Genomic DNA, 25,467 nt, shown 5'->3' on the forward strand with positions numbered 1-25,467 from the left:
ATATATATATATTATGCCATATATATATACCGTATATATATATTAACTTTTTAAATATATATATATAATAGTGAAAGCAAAGTCAAACGTAGTACATCTGCACACAAATGGTCAAGCACTGAGAAGAACGGTACTGTACCATATGAAGCACATATGAAGCACTCATATACTGTAAGACTGCCTCCAGTGTAATAACAGCCATGCATTCTGGTTGACAATATACAGTCTTCCTGATGCAGTGTTGATAAATGAAATGTCTTATTTATTTCACAGGTATGTATTTATAAATCCTATGAGGTGGGTCACTTAATTTGAAGGATGTCCTGGTGGTGGACCTGTTATAATGGCTTTTCTCCGTTATGACACTACGGTATGTATGCCTCAGGGTGCAGAATCTTTGATAATAATACCATGGATTTGACAAGGTTCCATAAAAGATGACCAGGAAGCCTTTGATGTAACAGAATACTGTTGGTATCTGGAATTTGCATTTCTTGCTTTGCATGGGTACATTCTTTGATGTATGAATCCTCATTTTCTTCCTGTTGTATCGTCAAGGTTTCTCCTGCTCAACGCCTACCCTCTGTCTTCAACCTATTTTTATTTCTTTGTGTTTTCCAAGAAAAAAACATACTTTCTGCTGACTACTGACTATACTTTTTTTAAAGGCATTCATCTACAGTATCTTTGATATTAAGATAGCTCAGTCAGTCCTGGGCCTAGCTCAAGCAGACTGCCCATTGACCTGTCTATTTGACAGTTTTGTGATGGCGAGTAATTTCCACTGTAAAGTTGAGATAACTACTTAATTTTATATGTGACCTGATCTGTGTTATAACCCAGTTATTCTAACCCACGTGTAAAGTATGAGAAGCTTGTATTAGTATAAATGTATCAAACTTTTTCACTTGTCTTCTGGCAGCCAATAGCTGATCTTGCTGCCATGTTTACTACATGTGTTAGCAGCTCTGCAGCTACTATAGAGCCAAGATACCTCTAATTTTGATTTTACTCATGTGTGGTGGTTATAAACTTCAGCTTTTCTTTATTTTATTATGTTGTGTTGCTTGTTAGTTTAAGATGGACTTGTCTTGACATTCAAAGCCCATGCTCCTCTAAAGTAACTGTAATGGTAATCCCACACCTGCTGGCAAATTATCATTTCTTCCAGACGCTCTAGGATGTCACCAGTATAAATTTCTTAAAACACTGTTGTAACAAGCGAAGGAAGCATAACAGAAATGAAAACCGATCCCTACTGTTTGAATCCTTGAAATCTGTCATGCTAGATTAGACAATAAGACACTTGGGGATCCTACTGTATCAGATGAAAGGCAGTTTTTTAACATCATTTTTGGAGTTGGTCCATAAGTATAAGGTTACATTTCTTTGTTGCTATACAGTGTTTCCCAATAGACCACTTGTGCTGGTATGTCATTTTTGGTCATCCTAACTGCTGCACAGTTGTCCTCTCCCTCTCAAAACAGAGCTCAATAGCCACTTTTATGACACAAAGAAAGTCTTCCAGAAATGTGAAAATGTGAGGTTTAAAAACTTTACTACACCCGCTGCATAAGCTTGAACCACTAATATGACACCAGGGGCTATTTTCAGAAACCTCTTCTACTGTTGGTATTACTACTCCAGTTTAATTCTGCAGAAATTAGCAGAACTGATTTCTGCAAAATAATGATGTTGTCTTGAAATAGTGTTTAGCTAACTACCATCCTGTAGAAAAGCTTTATGAAACTGGCCTTTGCTTTTTATGGAAGCTACTGTAGATCAAAAAGATTGCGCACAAATAGCTTTTGCCACTACTAGAGTTTAGAAAGACATGTTTGTAAGTTATATATAATAAAGTAGAATGTTTATGTGCATCCATGCAAAGTGAAGGTTAGACTACAAAAATGTACTTATTGCCCTTCTGTCCGTCCTTCACGCTCTGTATCTCACAAACGAAGTAAGTCATGGAGGTCATTGTTACACAGGTAAACTAAGTGACATACAAGGATTATGGGAAACTTTTTATCTCCAGAATAAGAGGGTAGGTTTGCAGACCAATCCTCTATTTTCAACATTCTCACAGTAGTTGAACAGATGATACAATATGGTATAAATGAGTAAGTTTCAAACTTGGTTCCTATTACTTTTGAGGTTAATGCATTAAACAGAAAAGGTTGACAAAATAGTCATGTCCTATGTTTGTTGTCTTTTTTGCAAAGTAGGTTTATACAAATACACAGTTAGGTAGTTCCTATGAATTTTCAAGGAAATGCAAAGGCAGTACGCAGACAATTATATTGTTTGGGTAAGGTAATAGCTGCAGATAGTGTACTGGAATACATGAGCCTAGTTATCGGGATATATCTGGCATGGAAAACAAAGGTTCTAACACTGCCACAAAGATGACATAATTGATTTTCCCCATCACACAACAAGTAAACAGACAACAGATGGCACCCACTAAGGAAACAGGTGGCCATATGTTCTCTTTTCTCTTCCTTCGAAGTAATTAACCCCTTCTCAGTTTCTGTACTTGACCTGAATACACAGTATAATTAAAATTATTTAAAGATATCTGAAAATGCACTTTAGATATCTCAATTAAAGCTCCATTTAAAGATACCTGGAAATCATTCTGAGATATCTCTAAATGTATTTTAGAGATCTTAAAATGATTTCAAGATATCTTTAAATATTTGCAGATATCTTTAAATATTTGCAGATTTGCTTATTATTTATAAAGAGATGCCTTTTCAAGACCTGTGGTCCTAACCATAGTTGAGAATAAAAGGATAAATATGAACAAAATAAAATATGAAAGATAATGTCTAGTCTACACATATGCTTATAAAAGCGACAGCTATTATAATGTTGTAGCCCTAATAATAATAATAATAATAATAATAATAATAATAATAATAATAATAATAATAATAATAACAATAATAATAATACACATTTATATAAAAAAAGATAACTCTTACAAGCATTGTTATAACTGGATGTGATACCGGCTCTTTAAGATATATGTACCCAGTCTCTCAAAACATAATAGACTGACTTGTCATTCATTAAAACTTAAGAGTTACATCAGCTTTTGATGAGCTTTGGGAGAACGATAGATGAAATAAAAAATTCTTCAATAGAGAGCAACACAAAACCATCACATGAATCTATATCCCCCCCCCCCCCCCCAAAAAAAAGGGTTAATGTATTTTGAAACAACAGTTTATTAAATGTTTTAAATGCAGTAATAAGTCTCAATATGGGTCTTAAATTGCTCTCATAATTATGATAACCAAACAACATGGAAGGTTAATGCAAGGGCTGAAAGAGGGTGGTGTAAGGTGTTGTTAGTAGCTAACAGATGTACAAGACATATTTTCCTTTCACAAAAAAATTGTGCAAATTGTATTTTGGTTTTAAATCTAACTACATCATGACATAAACCTCCTTCCAGACTATGGCAACGCAAGTGCAAGAACACATTGTTTAACTTTCATTTAAATAATAGTAGAAAGCAGCAAAAGCTTCCTAGTGTTTTTCCTTCGTATTCAGTTCTTAAACTGAAGGTAACAGTCTGGCTCAGAATCCGCTACCAAAGTAAGAGAGTTTGTGTGATTGTTTGTATTGGCTGCTCCTGCTTTTAAACTATGTGGTTTTTGAGACGTGCAGTAAATACTAACAGGAAAATGTCAGTTTAAAATGCTTTACCAGACGGCTTCCATGTACATTTCCCACAGCAGTTATTTGTCTTCCAAGACATAATTCAAAGTAATACTTATCTGACAAAATGTCACAAAGTAATATGACTGATGTCAAGGTTATATTGATATACACTAGGCTATACTGCTTTAGTTGGTGTCAGTTACTCATCCAAGTGTGGTTACTGGCAAGGGAATGACATGTTTGAAACAATGTGAAGTTTTTGAATGTGCCACATATCCCTGTATTAACCAGGATTAGCCAGGGTCAAAGGTATAGGGACCCCACAAATCATCATTACCATTCCCCACATTGTAATGAATTTTACCGCTGTGCAAATCCCAAGCAAGTCTATTATTTCTTATTGGAAGGTTCTGTTGCTAATATTGTGTAATACAAGAAGGTACTTAAGTCTATTAAATCATTAGTTGGTTCCACTATTGGTGCCATAAGTAATCAGCTTCATAAACAAACACACGTAAATATTAGGAACAAGTTGGTGATATACAATAGCTTTACTGCGCAATCAGTAACATTCAATGGCTAAGTATGCATGACATGGTTTTTGTTTCTTCCAGGGATGTTTTTCTCTTTAAAATGTCAAACCATTATTAGAATTGCGATCATGCAAAAGTTGGTTTGTATTCATGTGTTATTCGACAGACACTTGAAGCATTACCTGCAGCATTACCAGCTTTATGATTACTGTACAGTATTAACTGTACAGTATAGCAAAAGGACACTTCCTTTTTCCAGTGGATGGGGTTTGTAGGACAACTCAAGAACAAGCAAGTTGTTAAAAAACATAAATGTATACTGTTCTTGTAAATATGGTATTTTCTATTGTTAAACAATGGAAATCAATTGTTAAACAATGGAAATCAAGTATCTTGCAGGCTTTTTAATGTATTTTAACCAAAGATGATTAGTTTCTGCCATTCTGAATATTAAATATAAAACCTGAAAATAAAACCTGATGCAAGGTCGTCACAAGTCACAAATCTTATCACAATTATTTAAAAAACTTTGAAAAAATCTAGAAGCATCTAAAAAAATCTAAATGTTTTTGACTATTTTATGTCCGTAAAGACAGGCTAGCTTCAGAAATAACTGCTTAAATCTAAAAGAAACAGGAAATAGGAGAGACTTTCTGTAAAATATTACAGATTACCAGTACTCAGCTGACCTACAATTGCAGGCTGTGGGGAATGTTTTAGAACTGTGTTGGCTGTGTTCTAAATGTTCCATTCATGAAAGTGGAGGCACACAAAGAGACCTCTGTTGGTTAAATACGATACTGCAGGCAAAAGATAGAAGCTTACTTTACTCATGATTCAAACTTGCCAAAATAAGATACTTTCTTTGGTACTAAACTAGCCCTACTCAATATAACCAAACCAGAGACCCATTTTGCACCATTCACAATGATACTGGTAACTATAAAAGTACTACTGTATAAACGATGAGTGTATTTTAACTAACTCCTTTATGCATAATTGGTTTTGATGATATTTTCATACAGGGGACTACTGGTCTTATTTATTTCAAGAATTTAAAAACGACATTAGAATTGGTAGAAAACAATATGACAGTATAATGTTTGAATAATAATTAATAATGAATAAGCCTTATTATTTTTATTGTAGTTATTGAGTAAGACACAGCATTCAAACAAATGGCAACACATACTGTACATATACAAAGCGCCTGCGTTGCACATTCTGTCAGTGACCTTGTTCAAGCAAGAGCATTCGCATTTGGACCACTTTAACAAACAGCTGCAACAATAAGAGGTCCTTCTTTGTTCATACTGCATTATAGACTTTGGCATCAATGGGAAAGATGAGAGCCTCAAAATCGGAAGAGGGCTAAATTATTTTTTTATTTTTGGAATGGTTGTTGTTCAAGTCACCTAAACTAATGAGTCTCCTTACCAACAAGGAATTATCTGTCAAGAAATACACACAACATAAGCAAGCACAGATGCCATATTTAACAAAAAGTAAATGTAGAATCTGAAAGATACAAGACAACATTGCTGTTGATAGACCAATGACATTGGGGAGACATTACCCATGGAGTCTATGCTGAATAGTTTGCCACCTTTGATTGAAAGGGATGAATTGGCATGGCCTTAGCAATAAGCAATACTGAATTTCTGACATTTTTATTCTCCTACTGTTTGACCTTGATATTGTACATTGAAGTATGATGCATTTTGTACAGTATTTAACTAAAGATTTAGGCTATTTATTGCATTGTTAAATTGTTACAATGCATCTTTGTATTTGTTTTATTTATTTATTCATTGTATTGCTTTTATTTTTGTACAATGGTGCTGGAATCGTTGGTCTTCTCCAGTCTATGGTCTTATGAAGGACAAGTATGTAGAGCTTTTAAAATAAATGAATACCCATGCTTTTTAAAAGTGTTTTCCTGGTTTATAGATTTAAAACTATGCTTTACTTTGGAGTTAAATTGCAGTAAATGAAAGAGTCTTTCCAGTCTGCTATATTAATCATATCAAGACATTGTAGAACAGTAATACAAAGGACTGTATTTTCTGCATACATATGAGTGTGAGTGACTGGACTAGTCAATAAAAAGAATGGAAAATAAGAGGTTACCTTAAATTAACCTTTGAGGTATCTGCATATATACAGTAATCATCTAAAATGATTTAAAAAAGTACAATATTAGTACAGCTATGCTAAGAGTCTGCACACCATTCTAGTGACTACTCAATCCAAACATCCATTAACGTATTTACAGTATTTAAAGAATGCATGTACATGGAGCTGATTCTTTAAAATCAAGATCAAGATGTCAAACTCCTCATGAAACTTTTTAAACAACTTAAATAAAAATGTTGTTACATGTTTAAGGATTGATCATTTATTGTTCAGTTAAAGCAATGCCAATGACAACAACAACATGTGAGAATCTTTTTTTATAATTTAAAAAAACAAGCACTCACACCTTCTTCAAGGATTTCAATCCAAGTCCGAACAATCCCCAAAGAAATAGAAGCTTAAGTCATAAGTCACTGAATAATCTTTTTGTGCAATTTCACATTCCAGTTGTGTTGTATTGATTAGTTTTTTATTTTATTTTTTTACAGAGCAAGGATAAGACAAGTAGTGATAAGTTTCCCCGCTATGTCCCACAAGCGTGCTTGTAGGACCATGTAAAGGACCGAGGGTGGAGAAGATCAATTTATTTGCCCATGCAACAGGGCGCAGGCTTGACGTGAATCGAAGACACTGCACATCACAAGCGAGCGTCTAAACCACAATGCAAAGGGGGCGGGCTCGTTTGCATCCGTGCTTTTAGAGTTTTTAATCTCACCTCGTCTCACCAACAGGGGACCAGACAGAATCTGTAATGGCAGTGTATCACACAACACTCCCAGTTACACACCCATCCATTCCTTTACTTTGCTTTCTTTATGAATGTCTGCAGAGGTTCCCAGTGCCAACAGTACAGTATTGTTGGTTTAAAACCACAAAACTAATTTCACTGCCAACATAGGCATAGGTTTGATTCAAAATCAGGTTTCCAGAGGCGAAAGGATGGCGTTACCCACTGTGCACCCAATCCCCCATGGAACTGCCATGTTGCTTTCACCCCAAAAGCCATTCCTGTGCTTTTCAAGCATCATCGGCTACAGTATGTCTATGATACAACATCGTGGGAGTCCCTACAACATAAGCAGTCTTGTTTGGTTATGCAATTTTATTAAAGTTTTTAGTAGACTTTAATAAGCATACTTATTAAAAAAAATACTATTATTTAATACCCAGTATTTTATTTTTAGAATCATACATTTGCGCCGGTTTTCCTATACCCCGTGTTTTTAATTATATTAAATTATATTATGTTATGGCTTATCCCAACTATTTCAAGACAAATATCTATTTACATTACTATCATTTTAAATATACACTTTTCTACAGTATATGTGTTTTATTTGAGAATTATGGGCGCTTAGTTTCGTGACAATACGGTAGGCGCAGGATGATTAAAACTTCATAGCAAAAAACTCGAAGTCAGTATAGCCAATGACTGAGGTAGAATCTCGTACAGATACGCGGGGCTCGGGGAAACTTTCCAAATTCACTAATCACCGACCAGAATATATATATAGATATAAATCATGGGGTTTGACTTGGATCGGTTTGCAGAAGACGTGGACCCTGACTTAAAATGCAAGCTGTGCACAAAGGTTCTGGAGGAGCCGCTGTCCACCCCGTGCGGACACGTTTTCTGTGCTGGCTGTTTGCTACCTTGGGCGGTACAGCAGAGACTCTGCCCGCTGCAGTGCCAGTCCATCTGTGCTAAGGAACTTCACCAGGTCCTTCCACTGAAAAATCTCATCCAGAAGCTGGACATCAGATGTGATTATCATGCCAGGGGCTGTGCAAAGACAGTCAAACTGCAGGAATTGAGAGATCATGTAGAAATGTGTGATTACAGTCCAGCCCAGTGCAGGAATAAGGGCTGCAAAGAGGTGCTCAATTTAAGAGACATGGACTCTCACATGAGGGAGAGCTGCGATTACAGACCCGTAGGAATCTGTCAGAAAGGGTGCGGATTGGTACTGCTCCATAAGGACCTGATCCAGGGGAATCACTGCTGTCTCCGGGCACTGAGAGCCCAGAATGGGGCGCTACAGGTAAAAACGTCCAGCTTGGAGAAAGACACGAAGAAGCAGGCTGTCAAATGGAGCAAACGAGAAAAATCGTTGCTGGCTCAGGTATCAGCACTTCAAAATGAAGTGCAACTCACTGCACTGAGGTACCAGAAGAAATTTAACCAGTATATGATCCACATCAACAACATTACTAAATATGTTGCAAGCCACTGCAAGGTAAGACAAAAAAAAAAAAAAAAAAAGATATGGGTGACTGGACTAGGTGGTGGGGGCAACATCTTTTACTGTTTTTCTCAGTTTACTTATATTTTCATGGAGGGTTTTAAGTGCTTGTGTTGGTATATGAAATACTGTAAGTGAATATTTTACACTGCTACTACGGCTACGACTACTACGACGACTACTACTAATAAATTATAACAATACAACATACTAATAAAAGGCGTGTTACCTCATTAAAAGGGGATGTTGCACATTAGTATTATTCTTTTTTAATGGAGAAATGCTTCACATTAAAATGTAAAAATGTGTACTGTATGATCTGCTGCAATAAATGATAGCTACCAATGTCAAACACACTAAGGGTTAATTTACAAATTTTTACTAAGATCTACGGCCACAACAGGGTTAAAACAAGCTTGCTCGTGGGTGTGTGGATTCCAAGAGCTACTCTTAATGAGAATAAATAAATAAAATAATACAAAAAAACAAACAAACACGTGTCTCAATTATAAACACTTCGCTACAACTGTAAACACACCTGGTAGCGTTTGCAGCAACATCGAGACAGTGTTATTTACTTTGCTTTACTGCGTAATGTATTTTGTTTTAACTTGACTAGCTGGTTATCCTAATTTGTTTACGGGCAAGCACTTCAGTAACCTGTTTGTGCACAAATGATGATCCACCAATTGTATTTGTTTTCTAGGGAGGAGAACAAAAAACACTTAATATAGTTCTTCATAGAGAAAGTGAGAGTCTGGGATTCAATATCATTGGAGGAAGACCGTGCCAGGTAAAATATTGTTGTATTTTGTATCCAGAGATATACATGACGGTTTAGTCATAATACATTATTAAAACATACTACCTCTAAAATAAGTACTGCTGCTGAAACAATGTACGGTATTAGTCATACAAACTGGAGATTTAAATTAATGTACCGTTTTGCAATACTATTGCACTGGTAACCCTTGCTCTTTCACAGTGGGATGCTTGTTTGATGGGAATTGTTTTAATTGTGGGTCAGGTCAGGACACACGTGTTTTAATGTGTGTGTGTGTGTGCTGCTTACCGCATGTATAGCTGATATCCTATATTCTGTGCAGCAGAGAAGCACTCATGCTACACAAGAACACTGGGACCAGAGACATTTTTATGAATGTGACTCAAATCAGAGAGCGATGTAGTCATGAAACAGTAGCACACTGGGACTGTTTTGGTACCATTACCATTGGAGATAAAATGGGAAGGGACTCCCACAGTGTTGTATCATACATAAAGAAAAGTTTAACTAGAAGCACATGCTTCATAAACAACTGCAGCAATTTAAATAATCCCAAAGGGGAGAGGCTAAGGGATAGGGACGGTGGAGTTGGGATTAAGTTAAGGGCTGTATTTTCTTTCTTTTTTTTTTTTTTTTTACAGTTTGTTCTGAGTGCTTCTGGTTGAGCAAACCTGCATTTGAGTGAGACACTGGGGAACAGTTTCTGTAACGATTGGCACACCTGAAAACCAGCTGTGATTTAATCATCATTAAGCACTCCGCAAACTGTGACAGCGGGGTATTTCATGCTAAATCTTTTCCTTACTCATTTCAGTTGCGTACTTCCAGGCTTTCAGTAAAATGTGAAACAAAGGCTTTCTGTCACTGTTTGTTTACTGACGCTGTTTCATTCTTCATTTGCTTGTGAACCCATCACTATGAAGAATCAGGAAGATTCTACTGCCGAAGGAATTTATGTTTCAAAAATCTTGAAAAATGGCCCAGCAGACAGAGCAGATGGACTTCAAGTTCACGACAGGATTGTGGAGGTAAGAGGGGTCTGGAAAACCAGCATTTGCATGACATATATATATATATATATATATATATATATATATATATATAAGCTTTTATAGCCCATTTTGGAGGAAGTAATACATTAGCGTATTTTCAAGGTCAAGCAAATCAACATTCTGGCATTAGTTTTAAGGAGAGGTGTGCTCATGGTTATGGAACTCTTATACCTTTATGTAAACTCCAACCCTTTTTTGTATTTTTATTTCTTAAAAAAAAAAAGAGAAAAATGAGGTTCAGCTGGGAGAGCAATGCCTTGCTACACTATCACAACTGAATCTCCAGGCACAGCTGTTTGACAGCTGTCTTGTAATCACACCATTAAATGGTTTGGTCTGTTTGTTTCAGTTGTTTTACCGTATTCTCATGCATTTGTTAATTGTTTGTTTTGTATACAGTAGTAAATAACTGCCTGTTTTTAACTAGTATGATTTAAGACCTACTTGCAAGAACTAAGGGCTGACTTCCTGGTTTCTTATCCCTGTTTGGACATGGCCTGATTTAATTTAACAAGGGTATAAATCAGTTACTGTGCCTCTGGCCCACCAAGCTGTGCAAGAAGGACATGGTATAGCAGTAATATATATATATAGTAATTTCAAATCTGAAAACAAATTATGAAACCACTTTTATGACTACTCTCTGGTGATGGGATATACTGACTTAGAATGTCAGACTTTAATAGAAACAGTCAACTAAATGTTTGTTAACACATGTTGTTGAGACTTCTCAGAATATAGGTCATGGTGTTCCACTTATGTATGAGTTCTTGGCTAGGTTAGCTAATGAACCTGTATCTTTGTAACCAGTTTGGGTAATTTAAAGAAACTGTGCTTGTACATTTGTTTCAAGAAGTTATTTAACATACTGTATATGTAGGTCATGGTACATCCATGTGGATGGCTTACTTCTCATAAAATTGTTATCATATATTCTGCACACATTCTTTAGCACAAATTCTTGAATATATAAAGGGCACTTACTTTCCAGGGCTGTGAAGTTGTAAGCTGCTGGAGCTGTAACAGAATGCTCTGGGGAATTGTTTTCTTTTATTTGGATTTGTTTCTAGTAAATCTCGATTTTGAACAAAGACATTCATTTCCTCATATAACAGGACAATTTCAATTAAAATACAAAAGAGTTTAGGATTTTTTTTACAATACTTTCAATGCTCTTGGTGGCCGTATACAACAGCACACGTACGCACTTGTACAATACAAGTAAAAAACAAAGAAACAAGCAAACTAAAACAGTTACACAAAGAAAGGCAGTATACTATAGTGTCAGACAGAGATGTACGGCTACAGTTTGGGCACTTACATATCTGGAGGTGAATAAACCACACATTCTGGACTAACTTAACATTGACACAGCTCGGATACATTTTCATCCCCAAGGAGGCTAAAGGTCATTCTGAAAATAACTCCTTTTACCTACAGAGCAATGTCTTGTAAGAGGAATCGAATTTACAGCAGCCAAACAAAAGCACTCACAGCTGACTAGTTCGCCAAATAAAAGTAGCTTACATCTCACAGAGAAGTCTTAAACTGCAAGGCCCCATGCAAAGGGTGATTTAGGCTCAGTCCCAAACTGAAATGTAGCATAACACCATCTGGAAGACAATGTTTTGCTCTCCTGCTTTGAGGGGTCTGTGTCGTCACCCTCATTTTGAAGGAGAACGTCTGGCTCAGTTCTGTGCGGCCAGCTGTTTTTGATTAGATAATATAATCGCCGGAAAGCAGGTAGGAAGAAAAAATGGGACCTTTTGTTTACTCTCACCAGCTCTGGTATTTGTTGTTATTGCTTTGCAAGTCTTAGATTTAAATTGGTAACGACATTTTAAAAGAAATGCCATGTTAAAATTGGACTATTAGGGGTCTAACATTGCCACGATGACTGTATATTTAAAAAGCACAGTTTATTATAATTCAGACTGTTTGTACTTGTTGTTTTGTCATGACAAGTAGCAAAGTTGTTTTTTCTCTTAGTCAAAAAGGAGGAGCTAGGTGGCCCAGTGTGTTAAAATAATTCTGGTAAATGAAATAATGCTAAAGAGTGAATATTTTATACCAGATTTTGTTTTGGAATTAATCTTGCATTCATTTGAATCCTGCAACAGAATGACTGGGTGGATACTTTATTTATGACACTCACAAGGATGATCATTGGATATTTGGCTTTCCTTGTTCGTGGAAAAACTACAGTACTCCATGAACATATCCTATAAACCCTAGTGTGTGCAAAATTCACTATGCAGATCTCACTTATGCAGTTTTGAAAGAAACACATGCTGAAGCAAACATGCTTTTTGATCTGGCACCACAGTAGGTTAACAAAAGCTCACTTTGCATGTCTTACTTTAACTCAGGCAATGTGTCCTCCTCAGCAGTGTAATTGGGGTCAAATAATGTCACATTGGATGCATAACTGGATGGTTAATAACAGGACACGAGTTGTTGAAGAGGTCCGGACAATTGACAGGATACGCAATGACTGAAAGCAAGACATGCAAACAGAGCTTTCTGTAACCTACATTACTGTACATTTTTAACATGGAAGTATGAGAGACATACATAGTTCAAGCAGCTTTGTGGGCAGCCATGTCTAGAATCTTGTGATTCATCTTTAGATGGTCTCGAGCAAGCCTTATCGGGTTGTGTTTACAAATATGAAGTGAATCAAAACTTTGAAACAACTACTGTCACCCTAATAATACACATTTTAGTTTTGGGTCTTGGGCTTGAAATTAGGGGTGTGATATTTTTAAATAAATACAGTACAAGTTTAAACATCAGTTTATATTATGGACATACAACAAAAGAAGCATGCCAGTTCTGATATAAGAAATATAAATAACATGTTATTTTATGAAGGCTTGTTTGGAGCTCTAAGGAAGACAGTTCATTTGAACTGCAGGTTATTTCTAATACCATATAAATACTGCAAGCATTGTATTGAACACATATTGGAACAAGTGATTTGGTATATTGGCATCTGATACAAGCACATTTATACATGGACTAAAGTGTTTGACTAAAGTAACTTAGGTAATTTGTCACTGTATGATTTCTTTAGCAGGTCTGACTACTGCTATCATGGGTACGTTGGCGCTATGGGGACCAATTTAAAGGGCCTCACTGAAGGGATGTTTCACCAATTATTTGGAACCACAAACTGCAGAGGATACCACAAAGTGAAGTGTTTATAATGGATTTAACAGTTTTGAGGTTTTAACTAGTCAGTTTATTCATTTTTCTGCTCAGATGCCAACTATCTTCAAGGGATATGCTTATACTGTACTGTACTGCATTACACCATGTATAATGTGTTTCATGATTTGAAGGGGGATCATTTTAAAAAAAAGACTAATATAAACTTTAGTTCATACCATAACTGTCTTAGCATTCATAGGTGCTTCACTGGTTATTGGGTAAAAGGACAGCATGTAACATGAATCAGGGTGCTGACAGCACCGTACTTGGACCCCTATTGTTTCTTGTTTACATCAATGACAGATTGGGTGATAAGTAGCAATCTTAATCAAATGTGCTGACGACCCAACTCTTGGGGAAGTGGCCGACACACTTTCAGCCACCCAGGACATCCAAAAATCTTTAGGCCTCATACTGTACAGAACTAGGCAGAAATTAAGTTTAATGTCAAGAAATATAAAGGGATACATGAACAGTCACAAAAATGTAGGATCCAAATTCCAGATCGGGGGTATAGAACTGGAACAGGCTCAGCGAGAGGAAGACCTCAGTGTTGTACTAGAGCAAGCTTTTGGAATGAGAGAGGTCCTAATGGTAGCCATGCTGTACAACACAGGCACTAGCCCAGCTACTGACGGGAGGACTTTGTACATTTCTGATTCAGAAAGTGGCTATTAATCATGGTGGACACTGAGAAAAAAGAAGCAAAATCACACTTCTGGGGCGGCTTAACTTTGTAAATTGTGTGGAGAACAGCTTTTGAAGTCGACACCAGTGACTGGTTGCAATGATTAACAGAACATCCAGATGCGGGTGGCGCTGACAGCGCTTCACATAGCCACTCTAAGCTTGCTTGTACTTTCACATCATGAACTGAGTAGGTCATTCATCGGCTTTTGGAGTTTTTATATTTTTTCTTTGTAGATTGAGGCAGCTTCATAAAGAGAAGTAGACAGCTAACATGTGTTGTATGAATGCAATGCGTTATCCTCTTACCTCAAGGAAAGAAATACTGTCAGAGTCCCAGACTGGGTGCCAAATATCCTTCGATCTTCCCAGTCTCCCTTTTCATTAAACAAGTAATTATGTGTGGTTGGGTGTAGCAAATCTGCTAACCCTATAATCAGAGACTCAATAGGATGTGACTGTCATGTCTTTAAATCCAAACATGACCAAAATACGGTAGCCTTTTGTTTGTGGTTTCACAGGGAATGTTTTCCAGCTCCTAAACATGATTGTTAAGTACATTCTCTTTTCCGAAATTAATGGTGTCATTAATTAAAAGCATCTAACCAACGCTTCCAATTTATACAAAGCACCTACTGGAGGAGCAGAAGAAAAACAAGTAAACAGAAGCTTGCAAAACAGTATTTTGCATGCAGTGTTTACCTCCAAAAGGAATATAATAGCAAAACACAAAACCACAATATCAGGAGTTTACATTACCGTATATAAAGGGTGCCATTTACATGATATAATGATAGGCAATGAGTCCCTTTTTTTAGATCAATAACAAACACACGTTACTGTGAATAAGTATACAAAATCAAGAAGTTTGCATTCAAAATATTAAAGAAAACAATTTATTGAAATGCTAAATTTTAACCATATAATATTTATTATAAATCCCTCCTCTTTTCTCACAAATTCTGTGTTGGGTTATGCAGTAAAACATTTTTGCACCCAAGTTCTTATTTTGCACCTTTTATGTATTTGAACAGGGTCAGGGTCGGTATCCTTTATAATATAGAAAACATATTTGTGACAGATTTGTATGACGAGGATGCCATAACAAGGGCATATACTCTACTATAACTGTGCCTATTATTTCTTTTATATCTACCCTGCAGTTGGTCTCTGTTTGTAAGACATTGTAGGATGACCCACGTATGTTCTTTCTGCTAACTAGGTACCTCCTAGATAGATGGAATCGTTTAGTAGATCTCTCTCATGCTGTTTTTCAGTGTTTCTCTTCCTAATGACAACCTGATGGAAAAAGAAAGCAAATTCCTGAGGCATCTCTGGGAGGGGGAAAAATGTCTCTAACAATAAATCATAATTATGAATTAATTCTTTAAACAGAGATGTCTCTGTAAATGCTGTTATTCATGGCACATTGACCATGCTGGACCGCACAGAGTACAGTGAACGGTGTTGAAAAGTTACAGTGTCTGTTTGGCAGAAATGACTTCTTCCTTAATAAGTTAGTTAACAGATGTCACAACTCTTTTCAGAATAGTCTATGTGGTGCCCCTAATGCTTATTTTATGAAAGTTAGATAAATGCTTGTCTGCAAATCTGTTCAGGGCCTAATACAATCTTACTAGGATTTATTAGTTTTGGACATTGGGCCCTAGTCTCACTTGGTGTACGTGCTATTTAGGAGCTGTCAGAAGGGTGCGTAAACCCTTCTCCCAGCACGTAAATAGTGTGTAAGCTGAGTGACAATGGGGCCCTAAAACTCCACTTACTGTAAAGGATTTTTACCTGGTGAAGGTAATTTAAGAAACAAGCACCTGCAAATCCATCCTGTCTTGCATATGTTCCAATATACAGTATTTATGTTTGTTAAACAGATATAAGTCTCAATCACATTTTTAATTCATCAACCCTATTGACTTCAATGGATCTCCAGAGAATTGTGGTGGATCTGGGGCAAATCTCTTGCTAGTTTTTGTCTGCATGAAATACTGTATTCGGTGAATGACTGCATAATAAAGTGAGAATATCCGAAAAGAACTGGCTGCCTAGTGTGTCTGTGAATACATATTTTTTGGTTTGACATTTATGTGTGTGAGACTACACTTTCAGCAATAGCCAACATTATGTCTTAAAAGCGCAGAAAGCTTTTTGATCAAAATCCTGTGGCTGAACTGTGCTGTAACCTTTTATGCTTGGTATGTCTTGTAGTCTAGAAGCCTTGTTTAGAAAGCAATGTACTGTATCTTTCTGCAGAATACCATAGGGATTGTGAAGTTGCCTGTTTCGTGAGAGGCCCTTTTTGAGTTACTGTAGCTGGACCAAGTTGGATGAGGGTGAAGTGACTTGCCCCAGGGTCATTCATCAAGTTCATGGAGTACTGGCTTACCTTTGCGTTAACAGCAAGCTTAGAGTTTAATAGTGTTGTTTTAAGTAAGTTGTCACTCCAACCAAGAGGTGATGTATACAAGTTCAGACCATGGCCATATTACCAAAGATCTGTTGAATTAAATGTTGCTTGACTGTTTCAAAGGAATATTTTGAGTTTATTCTTGTGTTTTAGTACACTCTGCAGAGAAGGTTTACGAACATTCATTCTTTAAATGAAGTGCAAGTCAATGTTTTGTGAATAAAGACCCATACTGTACTGTAACTCCAAAGTCCACTATTTCATAGTCAAAAAAACTGTCCAGTAACCACTTCTGTGGCTGAGCATTGTTCTCTAGTGAATTGTTATATCAGTTTCTTAGTTTCTGCTTTTGAAGACAACTCTAGGGATATTCTAATGCATGTAACTTTGAAATCTCAATGCCATTAGAGGCAGCTTTTTAAAAGTATTTTCTTAGATTTTTTCCTAATGTACAAATGAATCCACCTTACTTGAAGTACAGGTTCTTTTTTTATGCTGTATCATGGCAGTGACAGAGATTCTCTATTTGGATTGAGACTTCACATAGATGTTTAACTGGCTAATTTAGCTAAAACAGACTGAATCCATAAACACAGCAGCCTTTAATTGAGCTAATGCCCTTTATGGGGGTCATGATCTTCAGTCCTGGTTGGGTGGCATTTGCTAAGTAACACACACGCACACACGCAGCACACCCACACACAGGCAGTGTTTGACACTAAGTATGTTTGCAGTCCTTTAATGCCTAACAGCATACGTTTGTTTTATATGAAGTGTAAAAGAATAAGGTCATATACCACCGCCCCCACCCCCCCCCCCCCCGCATCAGGAATTAGGAATGAGGATTATGGGTGGGTGTAGCAGGGCAAGTGCCCTGCACGTGTGTATTTAGTGTTGGTTATATAATTTGTATGTGGAATGGGTTTATTTTGTGTCATTTTGGGAGCTGATTTGTTTAATTGAATTATTGTTTACAGACGGACGCTCGATTGAGACTTGCTGCCTGCTATGCTTGGTTGAGGGGAAGGGCAGCAGGTGATTGGCTGGGCTGGACCTCAATCAGCAGGTGGGCGGGTCTTGATCGAGTGTCCGTCAGGTTAAAAACATCCGCGGGAGATGGCTCAGGGCTGCTGCAAGGCCTGCCGTTTTCACGGCACCTTTGATTTATAGTTTGGGGGTATTGTGTTTTTATTTGAGTGTTTGTACAGTCTTGTATAGTCCTCTGTGCGTTACCATCGCTGGTAACGTCACATGACCATCTTTATTTTACTTTCGTTTTGTGTTTGTTTGTTTGTGAATAAAACCTGCGCGCCTGTGCCAGCGTTTTCAACAACATCACGTCTGTCTCTCTGTATGCTTGAACAGCGGCTACCCACACGCGTGACACGAGGAAGACCCTGTCACATATGGTGTCACGCGTGTGGGTAGCCGCTGTTCAAGCATACAGAGAGACAGACGTGATGTTGTTGAAAACGCTGGCACAGGCGCGCAGGTTTTATTCACAAACAAACAAACACAAAACGAAAGTAAAATAAAGAGTAGTTTCTTCACAAATGCATACAGGGAGCTTATACATAAACATACTTTCTCTCCCATGATTATCCTACAGAATACCCCATGAACGTTCATAGTCATGTGGTTACTTTACTCATGTGGAGAGCCGTAAACAACCCACTCAAGCTCTTCGGGGGGCTCATGGTTGTTTGGCTATCCCTGTTTGTGAAATAACTACAGTACTCTACGAATGTTCATGGTGTATGCTCTATGTCCCCGACTGTTTGATCTAGAAGCAAGAGCTGGACCATGTGAACTGAAGGAGGACTCTAATAACCTTAGTGGGATTTCTTTTAAATGCTTTAGTTCCCAGACCTGGGCTAGTTTTACAAATAGGACTGCAAGGTTACATTTTCTTCTCAGTGTTAACCCACAACATTCCCTTAAATGGTTAATACTTGTTTGCAATATGCTGACTCATACTCATGGTCAATTGTGTATACATATGTTTAATTTAACTGCGTGGCTTCAATTAAATGATTTGATGTCTTAAATAAATGGTGCCATCACGTATTGTCGAAAATTCCTTCTGTAGAGGGACACTTTCAGATCACATTCGGTGAACATCAACAAAAACAAGCTCCACCCGGTTTTAGCTTTTTTTTTTAGTTAATTTAGAGTGTGTGTAGTTGACTGCTGTGGACTCGAGTTATATTTGTCAGTCAAAAATGAGACCACACAAGCACTGTTATTTTTACATGAAAGTTGTTGACTTGCAGTATCTCAGGGCGGTTGACTTAAATGTAATTTCTTCATTAATGTTAAACAGACATAAACCACAAGGATAAGCAGCATATAGAATCTGAAGTGAAAATGAATGGTCGTCAATTCCAATGTCAGTGACTCAGAATCAAAAATTCTGTGGAGCATTTTTGGAATAATGCACCATCTTGCTCTTTTTTTTTTTTTTTTTTTTTTTTTTTTAGTTTGTCCATTTGAATCCCATTAGAGTTAAACAGGTGTTGATTGACAATTTGGGCAGCATGGACCAGTAACTTGTGTGGTGTCACTTCTTTGTTTATACAGGCAGCTTCTGCATTAACAAGGGATGAATAGATGTTGAAAGAATGATCTCCCAGGGTCACTAACCTCTCCAATTGTGAACATAAAAATGCCTCACATTGGGCAGGTGAGAGTTCTCAGTCATGTTTTTCAATCCAGTTCAGTTACTCTTAAAAATATATTGAAGAGTAGGCCAGGGAGATGCACAAGGCCATGGAAAAAAAATATGTACCATGAAAACCCTTTGATGTAATCATGTTTGAACCTTCATTTTGTAGGGTTTTGCAGTATGTGGTTAATTCAATAATGCTCAGCAGTTTTACTTGTATCAACCATTTTCATGAACTGTGCATTTTTCTTTCAGTAGGTAGTAGCTTTTAACAGCTGTGATTTACAGAAGAAAGGTTTAGTCAAGCTCGTATTCTCTGCAGACCTAAGATTTCTGTGGTACTGCACCTTATTTATTTCATTGTATTGGTAGCCAGAAAAAAAAAGTTAATTTTAACATCATAACATTTTCTCAACCCACACAATAACTTGCTTCAGGGCAAATACAATCCCAAAGGAGTCTACTAGAAGAAAGCCGTAACTTTAGAAAGGTACTGTGTTTTTTAAATTATTTTTCCAAAAGCTGTGAATTCAAGGAATTGTAATCTTTTAAAATCTTCATCAGCCACATATGCTTTGAAAAATATTCAGGAGTATCAAACAATGCAAGAATTTGAGGGGTCCCAGGTGCTCTATATTCAAACTGACAGAAAATGTCATCCTTGTTTTGTGGGGATTTAATACCATTAGCTACAACGTGGTTTCAGACACGTTATCGCAATTATCACATTTTCTAGTCAGTACTGTTATATGCGAAATTTAATTTTAAAGTTTTTTTTTTTCATATAATTTGCATAAAGTGCCGATAAAGTGAAGGAATAAATGGTTAGCTAATACAGTACATTTCCCTGGGGCTGATTTTTCTAATTGGTATACTGACTACGGTTCTTGCAAATATGAAGTGTTTTTGTGTCCTTCAAATTCATGAGCATAATCTCTCTTGATATTGTGGACTAGCTAAATGCCTCAGGTACTTTTGATGTTTTTTTGTTTTTTTTTTAACCTGAAAGCTGACTGATTGACAGGCACATAAAAAAGCTCTTTTAACCCTTTGTATACCATTCCCATGTTGTTTTCCATTTATTACCGCATGTACCTTGCATGGCAGTCAGCAAAAAGGTGTGCTACAGTTAACGGTTAAAGTGTTCTCGTTAATGGTTTAAATTGAGTTTGATGAAAAACAAACCAGGCAGTTTGTTTCACATTTGTGCCGCTGTTAGCACGGTTTGGTAATATCGATTGCACTTTTATATGACAGGATCAAAAGTTGGTAGTGCACTGGTACCAATGAGAAAACAACAGCGCAACATTATATTCTGCTTTAGACTTCAGATTTCAAAGGTTGTATTTGCAGTAGCGTTATAGGTTCTGCCTGTACGATTTTAGTAAACTTCAGTTCCGTGCCACTGTTATGTTGTCACAAAAGCTTTCCAGATGATAATTGCATCTTGTCTGCCTGCACAGACAATAACATGCCTTTAGTAGTTTAAATGATTTGGAATACAAGTGTTGTGGGAGGAAACAATGGTTTTGACAGCAGAAGTAATGGAGCATGGAGCCAGACAGGCTGAATCCTGCATCCAATATAAGGTATTAACTAGCCTCCTTTTAATCTTACTGTGCAAGTGGGCAAAGATAAGATATGTCCCAGTTTCTTCTTAAAGGAACTAACAAGTGAAATTCTTTCATGAGCAACTCTTGACGTTGAGAAGCCTTGAGTTTCAGTTGCTTATTAAGTTCCAGGAGGCAGAAGACAAAGCTAGACAGACAGACTATAGGCTTCTGCAGAGCTGTTTTAAAAGGTTTATGAATGTAATAATTCAATCCAGGGGTTTTAAAGGCCCTGCATCAAATACCAGGCTGTAATCACACCTCGTGGTTTGTTGAAAACGCAGCTGTTTCAGTTTAAGAAACATCATGTTCTTATTTACCTATATAGACTCTTTCTTTTTACCCTGAAATTGACTTGGCAGATCAAATATAAGAAGAATGTGTTCCGTTTCTGGTTGTACTTGTTTGTCTTGGAGGGATATTTGGTGGGTGGAGGATTTTTTGCATGTCCCCATATCTGTTATGTAATATATTTTTTGCTTCAAGTAAATTCTAATTACTGCCACTGTGCCAACACAGAGGTGATAAATAATGTCATCATTGCTGAAAAGGGTAGATAATTGAGACCGGACTAATGCCTCTTAAACGTGTATTTAAATGATTCTGAAAGAAGGATGTGCCGTACAGTTTAGTGCACATACTGCAAAATGCTCCCCTAGCACTAGAAGCAGACTCCATAGCAGAGGGTTGCAGCTAATCAGAGAGCTGAGTGGAACTCATTTCAATGCACAGGAGTGTCTGCAAAGGCTCAATTAAGCCTGAGATCCATGCAGAGTAACTACACGATAGCTGTAAAGTCTTAACTTGACCCTAATATAACGTTCAGTGGTCTGTATTGTACTGCGCAAGCTGTTTACACACTCAAAAGTGAACTCGGGAACAATTGCGCCAACAAGTGACATACTATGGGGTGGGGACACTGCTGATTTTCTATACTCAAAAACAAGGAGCTTTATACACATGGGTCTAGTTACCTAAATCATTTTGTGTTGGCAGAACCAGAAAAGACTGATCTTGCCCTGAAATTAGAAGCTGGCATAACTCAGCAAGAACAGATTTTTTAAATGATATTTCAGGATCGTGTGTAAATTCCACCCTCATTATAACATTCCTCTTGGGATTCAGATGGGTTTTGGTGTTGTAATGTGGTTCAGGCAGGCTGTAATAAAGATGATTTTACTGCAATTCATTTACCTTATACGTCCAAGCTATAGCACTGTATCAACTGTGTATCTTTGCTCTGCATTCTAATAGTGACACATGTTCTGTTAGTACATCCAATCTTTAATTAATGCACAGCAGTTTTAATATCTTTACTTCCGTAGCTCAACAGCATCTCTTTTGTTTTGTTGGCTGATTTGTAGAAAAGGCTTGCGAGTGCTATACGGCTCCTTTCACTTCCTTTGATTTCCAGGTGCTGAGAAAGGTTCTAAGGGAAGGTATTTTGACATAGTGGTATCATTTTATTTTATTTTATTTTGTTTTGTGTGGTAAGTAGCCATGGATGACAACTTGAAGTTGGACAAAACTAAAAAAAGTGCAAGAACGTTATTTAGAAACCATTAGTTATACTACAGTACGTACCACATGAAACAGCAACTGTTTTTTGTTTTTGTATAGTTGTTTTTTTTTTCTTAAAATATACTTACTAACGGGTATTTTTAATATTTCCTAATACATAAAAAAGTCATTGGAATAAAACCTTCTGTCCGCCTCTGATTGCTTCGATCAGTCACCTCATGATACTGTAGCGTAAAGCTTCTGAGGTGTCAATATACTGTAAAGCTCACTACCCTAATCGGTACCATTACTTGAATGCAATTCAGTTTACACAGTGTATATATTTTTACAATATGCAAATAAGTACAAGTTGTTCTTTTCTTTCTTTTTTTGTCTATTTTTACTGTGCTGGAATGGATATGTATTCTAGGAAGGTCTAAAAGACTGCTGTATAAAATAGTTATATTGGCATTAATGGTGTGATACAATATTCACAATAGGCTCATGAATGGTCTATCAAATATTTTTACTTTTAATTATGTTTAAATAGAATCCTTTGAAGACTCATACAGGTAAATGAGGTTACTTTTTCTAGCCCATTACACATACTGAAAAAGAAAAGGCTACTTAACCTATAACAGATGGAGCCATGCTGTCTCTCTTTTCAAAGAGAGCTGGAAAAAAGTGAATTGTGAGTGACCAGAGCAGTCAGTAACTATGACTGTAATTGGAGTGGACTTGCCAAGGGGGGAAAGGAGGATAAACTGTTACTTTCAGGTTTACAGCTTTGAAGCTGCCCACTGGTCTGTGTAACTGAACTCACCCAGACCACAACAGGAAAAGGTTACAAGGTTAAACAGACAGACTCCTTTTTAAATACAATACAATGACACAGTTTTCTTTAGAAACTGTCATTCCAGAGTTAATTTTAATCAGTAGGAAAACAATCAAGTTGCAGAGCATATGACTTTTCAAGACTTGGTCTAAAAACCATAGTAATGCCAAATGCCAACACTACCGTGTCCACGGCTCAAAATCCTCAACTTTTACTCTTGCGCAAAGAATGTTTCTCTTACATGCATCATGGTGTATTGAGATCATGCTCACTTCTTCAGTGCAGCTTGTCATTTTCTGTTACCACAGTATGTCTTTCAATACAGTCAGAGCACCAGCATGTGGAGGGGAGCATGAATTGAACTGGATGCAAACATTTTGAAAACCATTATTAAAAGGTACAAGGGCTATAATATACAACCATTACTATGATTCAAAAACAACAAACTGTAAACTGAGTTATTAGTAACCTTTTAACTTGCACTGGCTGCTGTGAAAAACACAGTGTCTCTCCATGGTTTCACCAGCTGCCACCCCCCACAGGATCTCCAGATTACATACACCTGATTACAAAGGTGAGATCAGTGGGTCTGAAACTACCCCACAGCTAAATTCCTTCAAATTAAGGGTGCTGAACACAGTACATTTTAAAGTTGATTTTTCTTTTTTTTTCTAACAAATGTTTAATTTTAATGACGGGGAATTACATATATAATACTGTGAAGCAGAGTTACTGATTTTAGTAATTTTAGTAAAATATCCCTGTCCAGTTTCAATTACTAAACCAGTCACTTATTTATGAGACAAATTCAATGTATGCACTCCATTAAATCAATAGTGTACATGAATATCTAACTAACATTATACTAGTGTTACAACATCAAGGGGGGTTTTGCCTCGCTGAAGTGACCACCGCGCAGATGGATTTGCATTGACATGCGCCATTTAATGGTTAAATGATCCATACCAACTGTAGGGCCTGTTTGTATAAGAAACAGCACGTCACCCATTTCCCCTCCTCAATTCATTTTACTCAGGAAAAAGTCTGTCATTACTCAAGCAAAGGCTTACATTTAGTTAAGGTCCTTTATGGAGCAATGGTGCAGTGTTAGTATGTCTTTGACTGCTGCCATTGCATTGTCAAGCCTTTTACCAAGTAGCTAATTTTCCATCTTCAGTTAAGAGGGAGGCACACAATACAGGGCTCTAACTGAAATAGTTCAAATTGGAAAGAAAGGGTATTTTTTTTATTTCAAGTGTCCAGCTGGCGAGAGTTTAGTCCGGATTTTTGTTAGGATTTCGATAATCAGGGTCAGGCTGTATTGATAGTCATCATGTGTTTTAGCTGGCAGTATTGACACAATATGCACTGTTTCAGATGCTGAGCATAGAGGCCCGTTGTTATAGGCTGTGGGTGTTAAACAGGAAACGACTCCTATGAGGAGTTGTGGAGCTGCTGTGGTAGGACCTGACTGGTTGTTACACCACTGTGACATCTGTCATTAAAGCAGTTGGCAGATTGCACTGTAGACACATCAACACATCTGGAGTCTGATCTAGCCTGGCAATATGTCACATTGAAGTGTTAGTGAACATGTTTCCTCCCAGCGCCCAGCACAGAAATATGTTTTTCTGTAATAACTTTTGATTTTGAATAACCCTGTGAACAATTGTGAAAGTCTGCTCTGTGTGAAAGCACTGATTTCCCTCACTTAAAACACTGCATGTTTATTTTAGAGTCACTACAGCTTTAGATGTCATATCCTGATTTGCGCTGATCGGGTCTAACTGTAATTGTGTGAAGAGACTAAAAATTATTTGTAAACCTGGTGCCTGAGCTGAATTTATCATCAAAACCTGAAAGAAACACAAATGAAAAATATTTACTTTGGCATCTGCACAAAAGAAATGGAGGATGCCATATCCATTTTTGTGTTTTAAAAGGCTGGAGAATACACATATACAACTTTCATCCATATATAGATAGCTGTCTACGGGAGATTTGCAATTATTCTTGATGTACTGTAGCTGCCAGAAATACACATGCACTTCTGTATTAGAAAAGCTTGACATACAAGTGGAGGATTAAAACTACTGAAAGCTTGGAGTGATTATG

General features: G+C 37.0%; 2 protein-coding genes across 2 annotated transcripts in view; one reads left to right on the forward strand and one right to left on the reverse strand.

The window, feature by feature from the left end:
* The window catches only part of LOC117415491 (glucoside xylosyltransferase 1-like), a 231,337-nt gene that overhangs the window by 12,535 nt on the left and 193,335 nt on the right, over nt 1-25,467 (reverse strand). The gene's annotated exons all lie outside the window — the stretch shown is intronic.
* The window catches only part of LOC117415490 (PDZ domain-containing RING finger protein 4-like), a 127,486-nt gene continuing 109,803 nt past the window's right edge, over nt 7,785-25,467 (forward strand). The window contains exons 1-3 of the mRNA XM_034025935.3: nt 7,785-8,578; nt 9,291-9,377; nt 10,292-10,396. Coding sequence (XP_033881826.1) covers nt 7,865-8,578; nt 9,291-9,377; nt 10,292-10,396 — 906 coding nt within the window. The 5' untranslated portion in view covers nt 7,785-7,864. The remainder of the gene's footprint in view (nt 8,579-9,290; nt 9,378-10,291; nt 10,397-25,467) is intronic.

The sequence above is a fragment of the Acipenser ruthenus genome, chromosome 7 (genome assembly GCF_902713425.1).
Source record: "Acipenser ruthenus chromosome 7, fAciRut3.2 maternal haplotype, whole genome shotgun sequence".
Classification (NCBI taxonomy): domain Eukaryota; kingdom Metazoa; phylum Chordata; class Actinopteri; order Acipenseriformes; family Acipenseridae; genus Acipenser; species Acipenser ruthenus.